Source organism: Ovis aries, chromosome 2, assembly GCF_016772045.2.
Source record: "Ovis aries strain OAR_USU_Benz2616 breed Rambouillet chromosome 2, ARS-UI_Ramb_v3.0, whole genome shotgun sequence".
NCBI lineage: Eukaryota > Metazoa > Chordata > Mammalia > Artiodactyla > Bovidae > Ovis > Ovis aries.
This window is the reverse complement of record NC_056055.1, coordinates 88,773,842-88,791,373: the sequence shown is the minus strand read 5'-3', so window position 1 is coordinate 88,791,373 and position 17,532 is coordinate 88,773,842. Positions and strand designations below refer to the sequence as shown.

Below are 17,532 nucleotides of genomic sequence, written 5' to 3'. Positions count from 1 at the left end.
ATTAAGTGGAAAGAAGCGTCTGTGTTTTCTACTTGCTTTTCAGCACTTGGCTCTTTTAAGTGTAGTGGATAAAACGGTATTAAGTAGCCTTTATTGTCTAGGGAGAAGTTGGAGTACCATATTGTAAACTAAATGTGCCGAAGTTTTAAAATATAATGTATATATTTGAAACATCTATGCATGCTTGTGTATAGGAAGGTTTGTAGAATTTCTCACTCTATAAATACTGTATGTATAATAAGGTTTGTAGCTTTTCCTGAATAATGATTCTGCAAGTTTCATGAAGATTAAAAATAAATTTAGGTCTTTAAATCATCCTTGACTTATTGAAATTGAATGAGTTTCTGAGAATCAATTCACAAATGTTTCAAAACTGTCCTCTAAGAATGCTGTAAATCATTTGTGCTGTTGCTCTAATTGAACAGCGTGGATCTGAACCCTCATTAACTTGTCTGTAAGGAAGAGAAAATTGAGGAGATCAAGAAGAGGCTGAGAAGACCTTTAGCCGGTACTGTCCGGAGCTGCCATTGTCAAAGGACATCCTTTGAGCTAATTTCAGTCCCATAAAAAAAAAATCTATTTAGTGATTAGTAACTAGTGGATAAGAGCAGAAAACCCAAGTGAATAAAGGCCATAAATACTGAAGTCCTTGGGATAACAGCCTGTAAAACTGTCAGAAAGCATTGCTTAAGTGACAAAAGATAGCCCAAAGTAACAAGAAGTGTTAGCTCACTAGGCAATACTCCATATTCATGGACAGAAGACATAATTTAGTTTTCTTCAAAAAAAGAGGTTCTTCCTTGAATCCAATACCTGCCTCACTTTATTTATTTGTTTTGCATAGTGTCTATTTGCTGTTAATTTATGGCTGATTGCATTTGCTCATAGAAATCGTGATGCCTTGTTTAAAGATAGCTGTGTTTCCAAAAGTATAGCTATGTTACTGAAACTTCTGTTTAGACCCATCAAAATCTACTTACTTACTAAGAATGTTTAGCCTAACTAGAGTGAGCGGGTAAGTACATGTGTGTGTATTTTTAAAAGGCAGATGGTTAAGCATTAGATGCTGACAAGTGTCTTTCTCTTGTTTTTAAAGTTCACAATTCTTAAATATTTCTCCCCAAGGGAAGAATAAATTAAATAAATACAAACAGAAGAGTGTACACCTATATTATAAACTATTTTGTTATTACTGCACAAAATATTGAGATGACAAATGGTTAGTCTTACTGCCCAGCACTTTAGATTGTTTTTCAGTGTTAGAGAAGATTCAAGATGATGGGCTCAGAGGTCTTTATTCTAAACTCCTATTGTTCTAACTATGATGATGATTTCATGGCATTTGAATTACAATGTTAGCAATCAAAATGATACATTTTACTGTTTTTTACAGTATAACCCTGAAATCCCAAACTTGTGTTTTAGAGATGTGTGTGTCTTCAGTGGATTTCAAGTGTTGTGCTTGTTCAGGTTAGAAAATTTTATCAATTTATGGGTATTTGCTTTTCAACATTCCGGCTGTGAGAACTGGAGGTGTCATTCACTTGAAGGGAGCAGATGTTAAAGGTTCTTGCCCCTGCCTCCCTAATCCCAAACACCCTTGAAGAAGAGAAACGTTCTATGACCCAAATAGGCATCTTTCTGATGGTGAGAAAAGGCGGTAAAAGGCAGTAAATCTGCCTTCTCATTATGAAGTGCAACAATAGATTGATTTATGAAGAAAAGCAACTGTTAGGCCTATATAAGATGTGTGCATGGAAATGTAGGTTCCTTTACAGCCTTATAAGCAGCAACATTCCTCCTATTCTTGACAAGAATCTAATATTACTAATAGAGAATCTGTTTATTCTAAATACCATGTTTTTTTAAGGGAGTACATTGAGAACAAAAAGTTCACCTCCTAATGTTTTCACGTGAGAACAATCTTTTAAATGTGCTGTGTTTTTGCTATTTTTGTTTATTTTTTTTATAGAAGGGAATTTTAAAAAATAGCTTTATTTTTTAAAATGTTAGTACTTAATATTTTAAGAGAAGTGAATACAAGTATAAAATATTTAGATGTTAGCCTGTTTAAAAAAGTTTTTCAGTTTCACTTAATATTGTGTAATTTTCAGCCAACACTATAAAATGAGAGCTTCAAATAGAGCCGCAGTGAAGGTAATTTCAAATTTTGGGGAGAAGGAGGTCATGTAGAGTATTTTTTCATTGGACTTTTATTTTAAGAAGACATATATGCACTTTAAAATCTTTTATAGGTTTGTGTTACCTCTTAGTTAAGGAAGTCTGTTGAAATACTTTTGTTTAACTTAAAAATTAAACATTTAAGCTCCAAGTCAATTTTGAGCACAAAATACAAAAATCTGGACAATCCCTAAGTAAATTGTAATGATGGTGCCTTATAGGTTTAGCACACATCACCCCAGAATTTGAAATCTGTCATATAATTAAGATTTGAGCAGGTAAATTACAGAATTCAAACTGACAATTATCATCTATAGAGTTGATATTAAAACTCTTCTCTTAATAGAATGTATCCCCAAGTATATGTATATTTCCAAATTATGCATATAGTAATAGCCATATTAACAGGTATAGGAAAACACATACAAAAAATTGAAAATTTAAAAGGTAAAGACAGAAAATAAACATGAATAAAGGTCCTGTTTTCTCTTACCCCTATGGATTAAATTACACACATCTTTGTGAACACATGTGCATATCCATACCCAAGGAACTTTGAGATGCTGTCATCCGGAAGAAAGGGTTCCAGTAACATAACGTGAAAAATTACACTATTACTCTGATTAGGAAGATACAGGTTTGTAAAGAAACAGTTCTTGTAACTATTAACAATCTTTGTTGTGTAGGCTGACCATGAGAAGTGTTGCATTTTTAACCTAATGCTGATTGGTTAATTTTAAATCAGTACTTTTTTCCCCAGTGAGTTTTGGCTGTTTTTGGAAGTCCAAATACCATGGATATAAGCATTTAGTGAATAAAATGAACTCAATGCTGCGGCTATGGTGGTAAATCTAAGCTTCACATTTAATGGGGAAAATTCGCTAAGATAGCTGAAAGATTAAAATTAATAAAATGTTCTGACATTTGTGTAGGCCTATAAAGATTCTACACAAATGTCAATCAAATACTCTATGACCATTTTTAAGTAAGCCATGTTTTAAGGGTCTAAAATTCACAAGGAAATGCAGGTAAATGTCTTGTCAAGATGATCTCTTTAGATATAACTCCGTTTTACTTGATTTCAGTTATATACCATGTTTATGATACTCTGAATTCATTCTATTTAATTTACTTTTATATTTAAAATGTAATCCAAAACTGAGAGTTATAATCACATAAAATGTACTTTTAGTATTTTATTCAACTGGGCCCTGCCCTTATACAAAGAATCCACCGATACTTTTTCATTATTTCAAGTGTCTCGTGCACTACACAGGTGGGTTATTTCACAAGCAACTGAATAGTAGTTCTGACAACAGTTAAGTGATCTTATTGTTAGCTGATGAGCAGTGGTGTTGTGATGTTCCTTGGTCAGCTTCAATAACAGTTAATTATGGGGCAATTCTATCAGGAAACTGTTTTGGTTTTTTTCCTGTTTCTCTTTTGTGAGGCATTATAGCTCTAAACTCTCTTGTAACTTTTCTTCCTCTACCTTTAAAATGTATGAAAGAGAAAAAAAAAGACTAGTTAAAAGATGTCTCTAACAGTACAACTAGGTGGTTTAATTAATGGCCAGTTGTGAAGCTCAGCTTCTGTGTGCAGTCTTTACTCAGGGAATGCTTGCATGCTTAGAGGTGGCACAACTATACATGGTCTTTTCCAGATGATTTCTCATTCCTAAAGCTCTTAACAAGTGAGCGATTTTCAGAACACACCTGGCACATGCACCATCTTGCAACAACTGGATTTTTTTTTGAAAGATCACATGTTCTGTCCACAATAGTCAGTAACAGCCTTCAAAGTACAACTGGTGATGAGAGATAAAAGACTTGAGGCTCCTCTGTTTAAAAGAGAAGAAGCTGAAAGAAAATTATAGCCATCCCCAAGTGTGGAAAAGGGTCTTATGGAAAGATTTATAGACCCGTGTTCCCCAAGGCCAGTTCGTTTTCTAATGGGATTTTGTGTTCTCAGACAGGGAGGGATGGTGACAAATGTTGATAGCGTTTAATAATAATAGTGACGATGGCAGTAATAATGAAGAAAACAAATGCAGTTGTAAAAACAGAGGCACCTCAATATAAAGCCAATTATCTTGGCCCCCAGAATGACTTTGTCTGTAAGTTGAAAATATAATAGAAATAAAGATCTTTTCTGTTTTGCTAACCATAGGGAAGGTAAGTTCTTAGGATCTTCCTCTATTACCAACGCATGGTGGACATACCAACAGCTTTTGCTGATACAAGGGTCCAAGAGACTAAATACAATTATAATTTAACATCAGATTTACTCAAGTTGTCATAATACTTACAAATGGAGAGGGTTTGCCCAAGAGAGATGTGGTTTCTTCTGTGTGCTCACAGACCTGAGTAATTAGCAATAAGGGTTCCAGCTTCCTACTCCAGTGTTCTTTCTCCAATTAAACCTTGGTTTCAAAGAAAGATTGTCAACAGATTATTTAAAGCATTAAATCTATTTTTTTTAAGCCCTGGATTTCATGGGAATTGTATAGAAGGCTTGGGGAAAGCGATAGTTCATCCTTGAAGGCAAATAAAATAAATGATTGTAGTGTGTTGCCTGATGTGTTTGCCAGTCTTCTTGATCAATGCCAGTGTCAAGAGGATCAGGATAGTTTAGAGGGGAAACTTACTTGTTTTTTGAAAAAAAGATAAAAAAACCTTACTGTACTAGTGAGGTGAGTAGCCAGGATCTAATGTAGTATTGATTGAACGAATGTTAGAAGCAGTTGATACAGACATACAGCCCCAGGGGTGAAGTGTTTTTACCACTCATTTGCTTTGGATGCTGCTCACAAGCTGTCCCTTAGAGGGATATTCAGTTTCCCAGTGACATAGAAAACTCTGTTCCTTGACACTAGTGTTATAAAATGGTGCTAGTATGTTTAGAACTCTGCTCTAAACTGATAGATCTTCTTCAGTGTTAATAGGTGTAGTATAAAGAGGGCTAGATTAGAAGTCACAAAACTTGGTTGTAATCCACCTAAATATTACCCATGCTTATACTCAGTCACTTCACTCATGTCTGACTCTTTGCAACCCCATGGACTGACTGTAGCCCTCCAGGCTCCTCTGTCCATAGGATTCTCCAGGCAAGAACACTGGAGTGGGTTGCCATGCCCTCCTCCAGGGGATTGTCCCGACCCGCAATCGAACCCATATCTCCTGCATTGCAGGCAGGTTCTTTACCCATTCAGCCACCTGGAAAGTCCAGAGTGACCCACTGGTCCCTTCATTTTCTTGGGCTTCAGTTTCATCACCAGTAAATGGAGATGAAAAATGTGTTCTGCTATTTTAGTCAACTCTGCCTGCCATCATAATATACCATAGACTGTGTAGCTTCAACAACAGAAAAAATTTTTAATATATTTATTTATGGAAGCTGGGAAGTCCAAGATCAAGGTGCTGGTCACTTTGGCCTCTCTGTGAGGGTTGTTTTCTTAGCTTGCAGCTGGTCACCTTCTCACTGAGTCTTGACATAGGAAAAGCGAGGGAGGAAGCAAGTTCTCTGGTGTCTTGTCTAAATAAGGGCACTAATCCCAACCTGAGAGCCCCACCCTCATGACCTCATCTAACCTGATTACTCCCAAAGACTATCTCCAAATACCATCGCATGGGGGTTAGGACTTCAACACAGAATTTTTGGGGGGGAAACACATTTAGTCCATAGCACTACTTGCCTTTCTCATGGCAGAGCAAATGAAATAAAGACCATGATAGACCTACACAAAGATCCATTAAGAGGCTAGAGTTATTGACTGATTTCTCCAATCTTATTTTCATATACCTTTCTGTGTAACAAGGTTTTGTTCTTTTAGCATGTTTATTTTGAAAAAGTTATTAATGTAAAACCAAATGAAGATTAAAACCCTGTTGTTTTTAGCCTTTTGACAATTCACTGTTGCATTAACCTTGTTAAATTCAAGTGTTATTTTGTAACTTTTAAGACTTATTTCCTAGCTTAACTTTTACCTTAGCTTTTACTGACATAGCTCTCACAATATATTACCTATTAATGGGAATTGATAAGATAAGAGTGTGTTCATAGGATGAAGAACATTGTCTATAAGGTTGAATGTCATTTTTCTTTAAAATCCAATGTTTATTTGAAAGATGAGTTTGATTATCTTTAGTTTCTTATAGGAGAGAAACTAAATGAGGTAGTTTTTTTTCTCAGTTTTGTTGAGATATAATTGTTATAAAACATCCTATCAGTTTAAGGTTCATAACATAGTGATTTGATATATGTATATATTGTGAAATGATTGCTATGATAAATTTAGTTAATATCCATCATGCATGATGTAGTCTTTTAAAAGTGTATTACATACGTGTTTTCTTCTTTGATTAGTACTCATCCTTGACACAGTCTGATTATTTGTGCAAAGAAAAGATCATCTTTATTGCAGAGTATGTGTTTTTTTCCTAAACAAAATAGAAAATTTGTGGAAATAAAGTAGCGATGTGTCTAAAACATGTCTAAAATAATTTAGTTATACCATATTCTCTTCCTTTCTCCTGAAGAAAGATGTATATAATTCTCCCACCTTTTATTTTTATTGTTTTAAAGATCAAGTCGAAATTTTGTTCAAAAATATAGTTGCCCATTAGAAAAGGTGAAAATTCTGCATTCTGATTACCTAAGGAGGAAATCTGCTCCAAGTATAAGGAACAAGGGCAGATTTTACAAATCTTGTCATGTGACCTACATTGACAGGTGTTCTTGTTTGAAGCAACAACACTTCTAGGGCTTAACTTCTAGGAGTTGTAAACATGCGGTTTTTCTTACTTGTCTTGGACAAGAATAATCCTCCATAGAAAATCCATTACAAAATGGTTTTGCATAGCCATTTAATGTTGAAGATTGCATTGCAAATCTTGGTAGGCCCATTGTTTTGGTAGTAAAGATATATCTTGTTTTAGGCAATAGAGGAGTTTGTGATCTGTTGTAAAAAAAAAATAGTAGCAACTAAATATTGATTAGCTGCCATTATAACAGCCATGGGCTAGGATTTTTTATTTTATTATATCAACTTAACATTATCACTTCTACATGAGGTTCAGTGTCCTCACTCTCTGAGGAAACTAATGCTTAAGTAATCTTCCTAAAAACATGTACTAGTGAGCATAGAATTTGAGATTCTTAAGCCTATACTTTTGTCACTGTGGAACAGACTGTTTAAAGAAACTTCATGTCTAGTGTGCCTTGCTTAGTACATCAGCTAAACATGTGCTTAGGGCATAAGCAAGAAGAACCACATAAAAAGATTTTTTTTAGTGAAAATTTTGATGTTTAAAAATAAGTCTTAAGGGGGACATCAGAACCTCGTTGGAATTCCCTGCAGTTAGTTTTTGGCACACCTAGGGAGGGAAAAGGAAGATACATAATCTCTCCAATCCTTGGGACCTAGTTAAGATCTTAATCTAGCTCTGTTTATGGTGAAAATTTTTTGTAACACACACATCCTTACCTAGTTTTATATAGTCATCTTTGACTTGTGTTTTTGGTGGGTAAATCTGATTTTAAAACAAACAAGCTTAAGGTGACCTCCAGCTTGGTTTTGTTGGACTGGATAAAATCTAAGGCTGGATCAGCCTCATCTAGTAGCAGAGTGGCTTTTTGAGTAGTTAACATCTAGTTGAATTTTGTCCATCCACCAACACACAATTTTACATGCTTCATGAACATTTATATTCACTGGTAGCCATGTCCTGTCAGGGGGCTCTTTTGCCAAATACTTTGAAGATTATGCCGAGTTGTTACCTCTGGATAGATCAGTAAGTTTATATTTTTTCTCATGATGCAAGCTCTTATGCTTTCTTAAAGTTAAGATTCTTATAACAACATATTTTTGCATGTATAAAAAGAGAGGGCTTCCCCGATTTGGCCCTGCCAAATATATTGGATCAGAGTCTCCTTGTGTGTAGAATCCACCTAGCTGATTCTGATGAATATTCACAGCTATGAATCTCTGAGTCTTTGGCCAGTGGTTCTCAAAAGTCTGGTTGGCCCTCAGAACAGCAACTTGTAAGAAATCCAGGTTCTTACCACTATCCCTGACTTAGACACGCTGGGTGGGGCCTGTGAAGTCACTCAGTCGTGTCCGACTCTTTGTGACCCCGTGGACTGTAGCCTACCAGGCTTCTCCGTCCATGGAATTCTCCAGGCAAGAATACTGGAGTGGGTTACCATTTCCTTCTCCAGGGGATCTTCCCAACCCAGGGATCAAACCCGGGTCTCCCGCATTGGAGGCAGATGCTTTAACCTCTGAGCTACCAGGGAAGGGAAGGGTGGGGCCTAGGAGTCTGCATTTTACCAGATCTCCCAGTTGGTTCTCTACTGCTCATGGAAGTATGACAATCACTCCTTTTGATGATTCAAAGGTCTCCTTAGCTCTCATGTTCTACAAGTCCTTGTCCTGACTGCAAAAAACTTTCTGGACAGGGGAATTTTCTGCCCACCATTCAACATTTTTATCCTTCTCCATCCACCTCCATTGCTTTCAACCATGAAAAGTTTCCATATTCTAGTTTCCATTTTAATATTCTCACTGAATGACTGTGTCTTCTACTGTAAACCCCTTCAAATGCTTGGTGAAAGAGCCAGAGTGTTAATGATAAACATTGAATAGAAAGCCTTTTGCTCTGGTTGTATTATGTCCTTTACCGTTTGCCAGTTTTCTGATGGTTAGCAACTGTGGCATTATTAACCTTGTTTATGGTTAGGAAACTAAAAGAAGGCTGCCTCCAGGTTTGGTTCCGGCATTGGCATGATGCTTGAGACAGATGGGTCACATTTAGCATGGGGGAGTTGGAGAGACGGCCACTGTCCTCTTGATCCTAATTAATGTCACTCACAGCAAATAGCTCTGGCAGGACATCTCCTCGATGTCCAGCATAGCGTGTACTGGCCAGGCAGGGTGGGGATTGCAGCTCTCTCTAAGGAAACCTCTTTTTTGGCTCCAAAATGGTTTCCAGAACTATCAAAATATTACCATTTGCAGACACTTTTCATGGCTGAAGAGAGCAACTTGGAGAGAAAAGGAAGTGCTCCGTGGACCCCAGGAGAAATGTTTGTGGTTGGGCATTGTGCTCATCCCCTTTCAGTTGTGTGACTCACTGCAGGGTCTGGGAAGTGGAAGACGCTGGACAGAGTGAAGGGTACCCCCCACAGGCCTTTGTACTTGTCCACCGGCTCTTCTTTGTGGGTCACGAATAGCAATATGGACCTCGTGCTGCAAATTTCAAGGAAATGTTGCAGGGGTGGTGGGTTGGTGGGCCACCTGCTGCTAATTAGAGGTCCCGTCTGGCTCTTTTCCTGGAGGGTGAGTGGTAGATTGCTGACACCTGTTTTCCCATCCAGCCTCGGGATATGAGGTATGCATTAGGAATGCCTGAAAGTGCTTCCTCGTGTTTGAGTCTGTGGAGCTTGGTGCTGCTTGGAGGGGAGGGCTCTCAGTAGGGGAGCTGAGAAGATCAAGGGGGAGAAACTGTAGTGTGAATGGAACTGAGATTCTCGTCCTCATGGAGTAGCTTTTGATTGTGCTCCAGGTTGTCCTCCTTGTGGCCATGATAAACGTAGTCACCCACTGAGCAACGAAGATGTGTCCTGACCTTCAGAAGACCTCAGAAGTTTCTCAAGTGACATGAGCATGTCGTTTAAACTTTGAGCATATTAGAAATGGGAGAAAAATAATGCCCTCTTCCAACCAAATTGATCAACATTAAGTTATTTAAAACTAATGACAACCCTATGGTCTATATCCCACCAGGCTCCTCTGTCCATGAGATTCTCCAGGAAAGAACACTGGAGTGGGTTACCATTCCCTCCTCTAGGGGATCTTCCCGACCCAGGGATTGAACCCAGGTTTCCTGCATTGCAGGCAGATTTGTTCCCATCTGAGCCATCAGAGAAGCCTTAAATGTTTACAATTCAAGTGTCTGGATGGCATGATCACTTTCTCTACACAGTTCTGTCCATCTGTTTTCTCCTCCCATTGTTGCCTACCAGAAAGTCTCATAAAAACAGATAGCATTGAAACATGTGTATTATCATATGTGAAATAGATCACCAGTCCAGGTTCGATGCATGAGACAGGGTGCTCAGGGCCAGTGCCCTGGGATGACCCTGAGAGATGGGATGGGGAGGGAGGTGGGAATGGGGTTCATGATGGGGAACACATGTACAGCCATGGCTGATTCATGTCCATGTATGGCAAAAACCACTACAATATTGTAATTAGCCTCCAATTAAAATAAATAAATTTAAAATAAAAAAAAGAAAACAGATGGTGGACCAGAGGGCCTAATGTCACAGAGAAAGAGCACCTGTTGTATGCAGTACATGTTGCTGAGTATCAGGGCATAACAAGAAGCACAAGGCGGAGGCTCCAATCCCAGCCTTTTCAAGTGCTGGCAGGTTACTGGAAAGAAAAAACATCCACATCGGAGGTAGCATGATTCCATAGCAGATCTTCTAAGCAAACAGATGATCCACATTTTCAGTGGGCTTGGGAAAAGAAGAGAACTCTGAGTTGGTAGGTCAAGGAGGATGTGGAACTTGTTCTGGATACTAAGGAATGAAGAGAATGTGCTGAGAGTGGGGTGTGTACATGATGCTCTTTCCCTGCATCACTCTACTGTGGAATTAAAGGGTGTTTTTTGTTTTAAGTGGTGGGAACATTTTCCCCTGACTCATTTGTGGGACTTGGCCAGGTCTCCTTGCAATCATTGGCCTCCATTTGTGTACTGTGGATGAACGGGGTTAGGGTTGGGTCATGGCCTTGGACCAGAGTAAAATTAACTGGCTCATAATGTGATTGAACTAATGACCTTGGCCTCATTACCACTATGTTTTAACCAGTTGAGTCAATCAAATGTTGCAGAAAGGGTAATCAAGGTATCTTTCAGAAAGCAATGCAGATGACAGTAAACACAGGAGTGGAATCAAAGCCAGGTTTCTTGCCTTATGAGCTACGCCCCTCTTTATCCTTGAGGTTTTACACTTGTTTCTACACCTAACGAAAATATTGTGGACGAAACAAAAAGGACACTGACTTTCCTGTGTTAGCATTTTTGACATGAGGCAATTTGTAGTCATTTTCTTGCACAGTGTCAGACTGTTTTTGTAGGGCAAAATCTGTTTGAGCAACAATGGTGTTTCTAATTTTAGGTGTAGCGTCCTATCCATTTACTGATGGTGCCTTTCTCTTCTTCTTTCAAGTCTGAACAACCCAGTCCTGCCAGCTCCAGCTCCAGCTCCAGCTTCACACCATCCCAGACCAGACAACAAGGTATCCACATCTCCCAGGCCAGCTCGGAAACATCTTTCTCATAAAACATCTTAATGACTTGATTTATGGCCTATTTTCTACTGTTTTATTATTTGAATGATAACTTGGCTTTTATGCAGTTGTATTTATTTCCCCTAGGAATGCACTTGAGTATTGTTCTGATGTATGAGGCCAGCCTCTAGAAATTCCCCTTTTTCCAGTCCCTGCCATCAGAGTCCCATTTTACAAAAGGATTATAGACACAGCCCATTCCAGGGAGTTCCCAAAGGAAATACAATAGCGAAAGCTAGACTTGAGAGGCTTTGACAGAGAGAAATAGGTTTTTAGTCCCCCTCCTGGACATCTTTCATTTTATTATTTTTCTACAGATTAATAGACTTTTTTCTGTGGTGAGTGTTAATTTGCTGTCTTTAGAATATATTTTCTTCTACTCAAACTCAAAATAAATTTAGTAAAAAAATTTAAATTGAAACATTAACTAAATATATGTTCCTTTTTTCATGTGTGGAAACTCAACAAACACAGGCCCGTTTTTCAATTTTTTTTTTTTTTTTAAACAGGGAAACTGAGATTATATCAAGAGATAATCTGTTTCTGGGCATCACATTGCACATTACCTTTTTTGATTGACCGCATTGAATTCCTGATGGCCTTGCATGTTTTGAAAAGGATTAAATTGTTGTGTGCATTTAGGCTAAGGCTAAGCTTCCAGGAAAAAATAAAAGACACTGTTCATTTTGGCTGTTTAGAGTTCTTGTTCCACTGACTTCCCAAGATAAAAGCCCGTGACAAAAGCAGAGAAATTTGGAGTTTGCAGAATGTGAGATTACACAGAGTCAACACTTATTTTAGAAGTAAGGCAATGATAGCTCAGATAGTCCTCTCACAGATTAGCCTTTAGGAATTGGCTAATCTAGGATAAAAGTGCCTCTCTCACTCTCTCCATTGTCCTTACAGTCTCTTCTGTTAAGATTAGAAATATCTATTTTGATTTCATTACATTTTTAGTAGTATGATGAAAATAAGCCACATTAATGCATTTTTCTGTGAATTTAACTTTACATTCTAGAATAAAATTAGTTCTGCCTTGATGTTTCTCTCCCATCTAATACTGGATACTGTTTTGAATGTTCTGGGCACTGATTTATTACATGGTCTTATTTAGGTAAATTCATGCCAATATTTTGCCAGGAAATTCTTAAAAAGTAAAATAAAATTGGCTACACAAAATTGTTGCAACAAGACCTTGTGTCCGAGATCAATATGAAGATCAGAAATAGGACATTGCACCATGGAATTGAAATACTTTATAATCTGAACTTGACTGAAATGCTTGCTTGACCTGAAATTGACCTTGAAATAAAAGGAACAGCTAAACCTTAATAGATCAAAAACTACCACACAAAGGCCGCCTTGCTAAGAACAAGTTACAACCATGGTGATTTATTAGTCTCAACTTTTCAATACATGGATTAACCTAACAAAACATTCAATTTACTAACAGATCTTTCTGTTTCTTTTTAGGTGTGATTTTTCTTAGGGAAGAAAAATGCATAGGAAAAAAATTCCTAGGAAATAGAGATTTTCTAAAGAACATTTTGGGGCATGTATTACAAAAGCAGTAGTGTTTTGGCAGAGGTTACATTCCAGAAACTACCAGATTTATCATGTGAATTGTATAACTGTATCTGATGATGGTAATTTTTAAGCGGTGTTCTCTGCTGGTGAGCTATCCGCCTGCGTCAGCTATGGCTAAGTGTATTTGATTGCCTGTGGTTCATTCTCATTGGTCAGGTCCTTTAAGGTCTATAATGAAAGATCTGCATTCTGATGACAACGAGGAGGAATCAGATGAAGCAGAAGATAATGACAATGACTCCGAAATGGAGAGACCTGTAAATAGAGGGGGCAGCCGGAGTCGCAGGTGAGTGTCTTGGTAGAGATGAGGTTCCCTGGGATGGAATCATACCTTTTCACTGGATCTCAGAGTAGAACCACAGCAAAAATGTGAAACACCAAAACCGATGGCACGTAAATAGTCACATTCACTTTTTTTAAGTATTTTGAATTTGTTTTATTTATTTTTATTAAAGTATATTTGACTTACTATATTATGTTAGTTTCAGGTGTACAGCATAGTAATTTGATAGTATAATGTGTATGTATTTTTTCACTGAAGGGTGCTTGCTTTATACTGTTGTGTTAGTTTCTGCTATACAACAACACAAATTAACCATAACACACACATCTCTCTCTCTCTCTCTCTCTCTCTCTCTCTATATATATATATATATATATATATATGTATATACATAGGTCCCTTTTGAACCTCGATCCCACCCACCCCTCATCCCACCCCTCTCGGTCATCAGAGAGGGCCAGACTGGGCTTCCGGTGTTATGTAGCAGCTTCCCACTAACTATTTAACACCCCCTGCTGTGTCCACACGTCGGTTTGCTACATCTGCATCTTGATTCCTGCCCTGCACATAGGTTCATCAGTACCATCTTTCTAGATTCCATTTATAGATGTCAATACACATATTTGTATATAATATATACTATTTTTATAGATTATACGCCATACAAAGTTGGGGCACCTTGGCATGCTTACACTCACTGTTCCCCAGGGAACTGTTTTATCCCTTGTTGTCAGAAAGGAGAGGTTTTTCCTCCATTAATTTTACAGAGAAAAAGTCCTATTGCAAGCTTTTGCCCTTCCAAGTAAATGCCATGGTGGCTGGACTGGCTGCTGAAATGAACTCTGCTTTCATTTGAAGAATTTGTGTAGCTTCGTTGCTGTAGGTATTCATAACTCAGAATTTGAGGAAATGTGTTCGCTGTTTGTAGTTAGAAATGCATGATTGATTTCAATGAATTATGTGTGACCTAATTAAAACTAGGATCACCTGTGTGTTTTCCAGAAACTAAATTCCTTTTAAGTGTGCTGACTGTTACTTAAGTAGCTTTAATGCGGCGAGGCATACTTCTGCATTGGAAAGATGCTAATTCATGTCACTTATAGTTAATAGTCAACTTGAAATTGCCTCGAGGATTTTATTTATCATGAGCAAAACGAATAGCTGTGCTTACTTTAATGGGTTTTGAGTAGGAAAAAATACGAATCTATTTGAACTTAAAATCCAATTACATTGATAATATATTGCATTAAGTCTTTTCCCATTATCCGTTTCTGGGTAGCAGGCCCTAAAATTCCCCAAAATGATGTGATCTTAATCCAGACAGGACAGACCATATGTTTGCTAATTGGTAATTCCTTCATGTCCTTGGAGAAGAGTCTCCTTAGAATATATGCCCTGTCCTATATCTCAGTGGTTTTTCCTTATGGCTGTACTCAATTCCTTTTTCTCTACTCATCTCCCAAAATCACCCATCTGTATTCCTTTTAAATAAGAGAGACATAAGGAACCTTATGGTCTTGGCCTTATGATGTTTCCCTTTACAAGTCTTTAATCTGACAAGAAGGAAACTGATGGGGCCAAAAAAAAAAAAAAAAAAAAAACCCCACCTGAAAATGAACTGACACTTGTAGGTGAGGAGCATCTTTATAACAATTGAAATCCTGACCACTGACTGCTTTTACATTTAGCTGGTGAAAAACTGCATAGCCAGTTTGGACATCTCCCAACTTACTATTAGTTTGTAGAAGATCTAGACACTCTGTGATGGGCTGTGGCCTGTCCCCTCTTTGCCTAGTCCCCTGAGTCAACACGGGTCAGATCATACATGTTTATGAGTTGACTGATGTGTGATGCATGTTGTTTGCAAGGCTCTCCCTCCCTCCTGACATATGCTGTTGGCACAGCCCCCGCCTGGGTAACATTTTATCTTCATTGCACTTGTGAAGTCTCAACTGTTTAATCATTTTAAATACTCAGCCTTCCACTTCAGTCAAGAAGCATTTTAAAGCAGTGCTTCAACTGAACACTTCATTAATGTAATTTAGTTAAGAAAAACAAGTTCTGTCAGTTTTTTCCTAAAAGGATGTCCCAGTGTATCCTTTCCATTGCCTATCTCGTTTCTTGTCTATCTGAATGTATTATAGGGCTGGAATGTGATTGCCTATTCAGAACGACGGAAAAACTATCCTGATTTCTAAAGCATTTTCTGTTTCTGAGAAGAATATTGTATTAGGTTACGATACAACCAAGGAGGGAGCAAACACTGAAGGACATTTCTAAAAGAGTGCACACATTCAGCAGAGTAAACAAAGAAATATCTCCTATTCTCACTGAAAGAAAATTCCATGTTTAATGGAAAGGAAAAAAAAATGAGGAGGTGATATTTTTATTGTTTTTCCTTGTTGAAAGACACTGTATTTTTCTAAAGCAGTTTTCCCAAACACACTGTCTTTTCCTGTGCTGTGGTGTATTTCCAGGGAATTGCATCAGAACTAGGGTCAACTTTGCATCATGACACATTGGAAATGATTGGTGATGGGTCTGTCATGTTGAGCTTCACACCTCCCACCCTCAGATGTCACCCTGAACTGTCAGTGCTGCAGGGCCGTGGTGCACATTCTTCTTAGCAGTTACTTCCCTTCCTGCAGCCTTTATTTTAGCCATACTTGTAAAATGTTCACCTGTAACAAATAGGCAGAGGGAAAGGAAGGGGGAAAAGGGTAGTAACCTGTGAACTATCCGATTTTGCTGAACTTCCAGCTTGGGTGACATGCTTATGACAGTAGGTGGATGGATCTGGAACAGGGAGATAAATGAATAAATGAAGGCGGCAAAATACACTGGCCGAGTACCAGGGCTGAGTCACGTTGCTTGGATTTGAATCCTAGAACCAGCACTCTTACTTCTGGGACCCTATGTGAGTGATCCAGTTTGTCTCAGTTTCCTTATCTATGAAATGGAGATTATTAAATGAGAAGGAGCAAGTCAAACGTTTAACCCCTTTCTAGATACAAAGTAAACGCCTGCACGTAGTAGCGATTGTATGAGCTAAAACAAGTTCCCAAAGATTAATGTTTGGATGCCTTGCTCTCTACCCCTAATTCTTTGGATATTTCAAGAATTGTCTGTAACGCTGCGACTGACTTCTCTGTTTCTTTTCAGAGTTAGCTTAAGTGATGGCAGTGATAGTGAAAGCAGTTCTGCCTCCTCACCCCTACATCATGAACCCCCGCCACCCTTATTAAAAACCAGCAACAACCAGGTAAGCTTCTAGGGCTGCGCTTCTCATGACTCTGCAGAACTCAAAGTGTGCCAGGCATTTCACCCCTTAAATTTTAAACAAAGTGCCTCTTGACAGCAAATAACTGGGAATCTACAACCTTCGGACTAAAAACATAGGGTAAAAGTACTTAAGTTGTCACAAAAGTATGACCTTGGATGAGTGAGTTAAATGTTAATAGATGCAGGACAGGATGGTGACAAAAAGTGTTGCCCATGTACTCCTGATTTCTGTATATTTCCCCCCTGTCAATTGGGAAGAATATGACTTTTGGAGCTAGTATAAAGCCTGGTTCTCTGTTTTATTGATTTATAGCAGTTTATTGGTACAAACATTCTTTTAATTTAGCCTCAGTTTTCTCATCTGTAAATGGGGATATTAATGTCTACCTTATGGGCTACTGGGAAGGTGACAAAAAAGTACGTGTAAAGAGCATGAAGCATGGTTCATACCTCTTGGCAAACAGTTGATGATATATGGTTAGGATAGGTGCTCTGCCTCTGTGCTTACCCGGGAAAAAAGGATGATCACTTGGGATTGTAAGGAATCATTGATAAAATATAGAGTAGACAATGGTCATTATCACTGTTGTTATAAATCCAGCTAAAGGAAAGCTTATTAATTTGATAATCAGAGTAAAGAATATAGTTATTTGGATAGGTCTAGGCAGAGCTTGCAAAGCTGTGATGAAGAACTTCTGTTAAATGAATGATTATTTTAAACACTGCTAAAATATGCTGTTTTCAAGTATTGTAAAAAAACCTCACTATGCATTGGGTTGATTCTCTATTACCATGTTATTCTTTTTACCGTATTTAGACAGATTCCATGAGACCTCATAAT

The 17,532-nt window shown here is 37.9% G+C and overlaps 1 protein-coding gene across 2 annotated transcripts in view; it reads left to right on the top strand.

Moving 5' to 3' along the window:
- The window catches only part of MLLT3 (MLLT3 super elongation complex subunit), a 277,045-nt gene that overhangs the window by 243,347 nt on the left and 16,166 nt on the right, over positions 1-17,532 (top strand). For both annotated transcript variants that reach the window (XM_004004397.5, XM_042243478.2), the window contains exons 6-8: positions 11,419-11,488; positions 13,283-13,412; positions 16,572-16,671. In XM_004004397.5, coding sequence (XP_004004446.3) covers positions 11,419-11,488; positions 13,283-13,412; positions 16,572-16,671 — 300 coding nt within the window. The remainder of the gene's footprint in view (positions 1-11,418; positions 11,489-13,282; positions 13,413-16,571; positions 16,672-17,532) is intronic.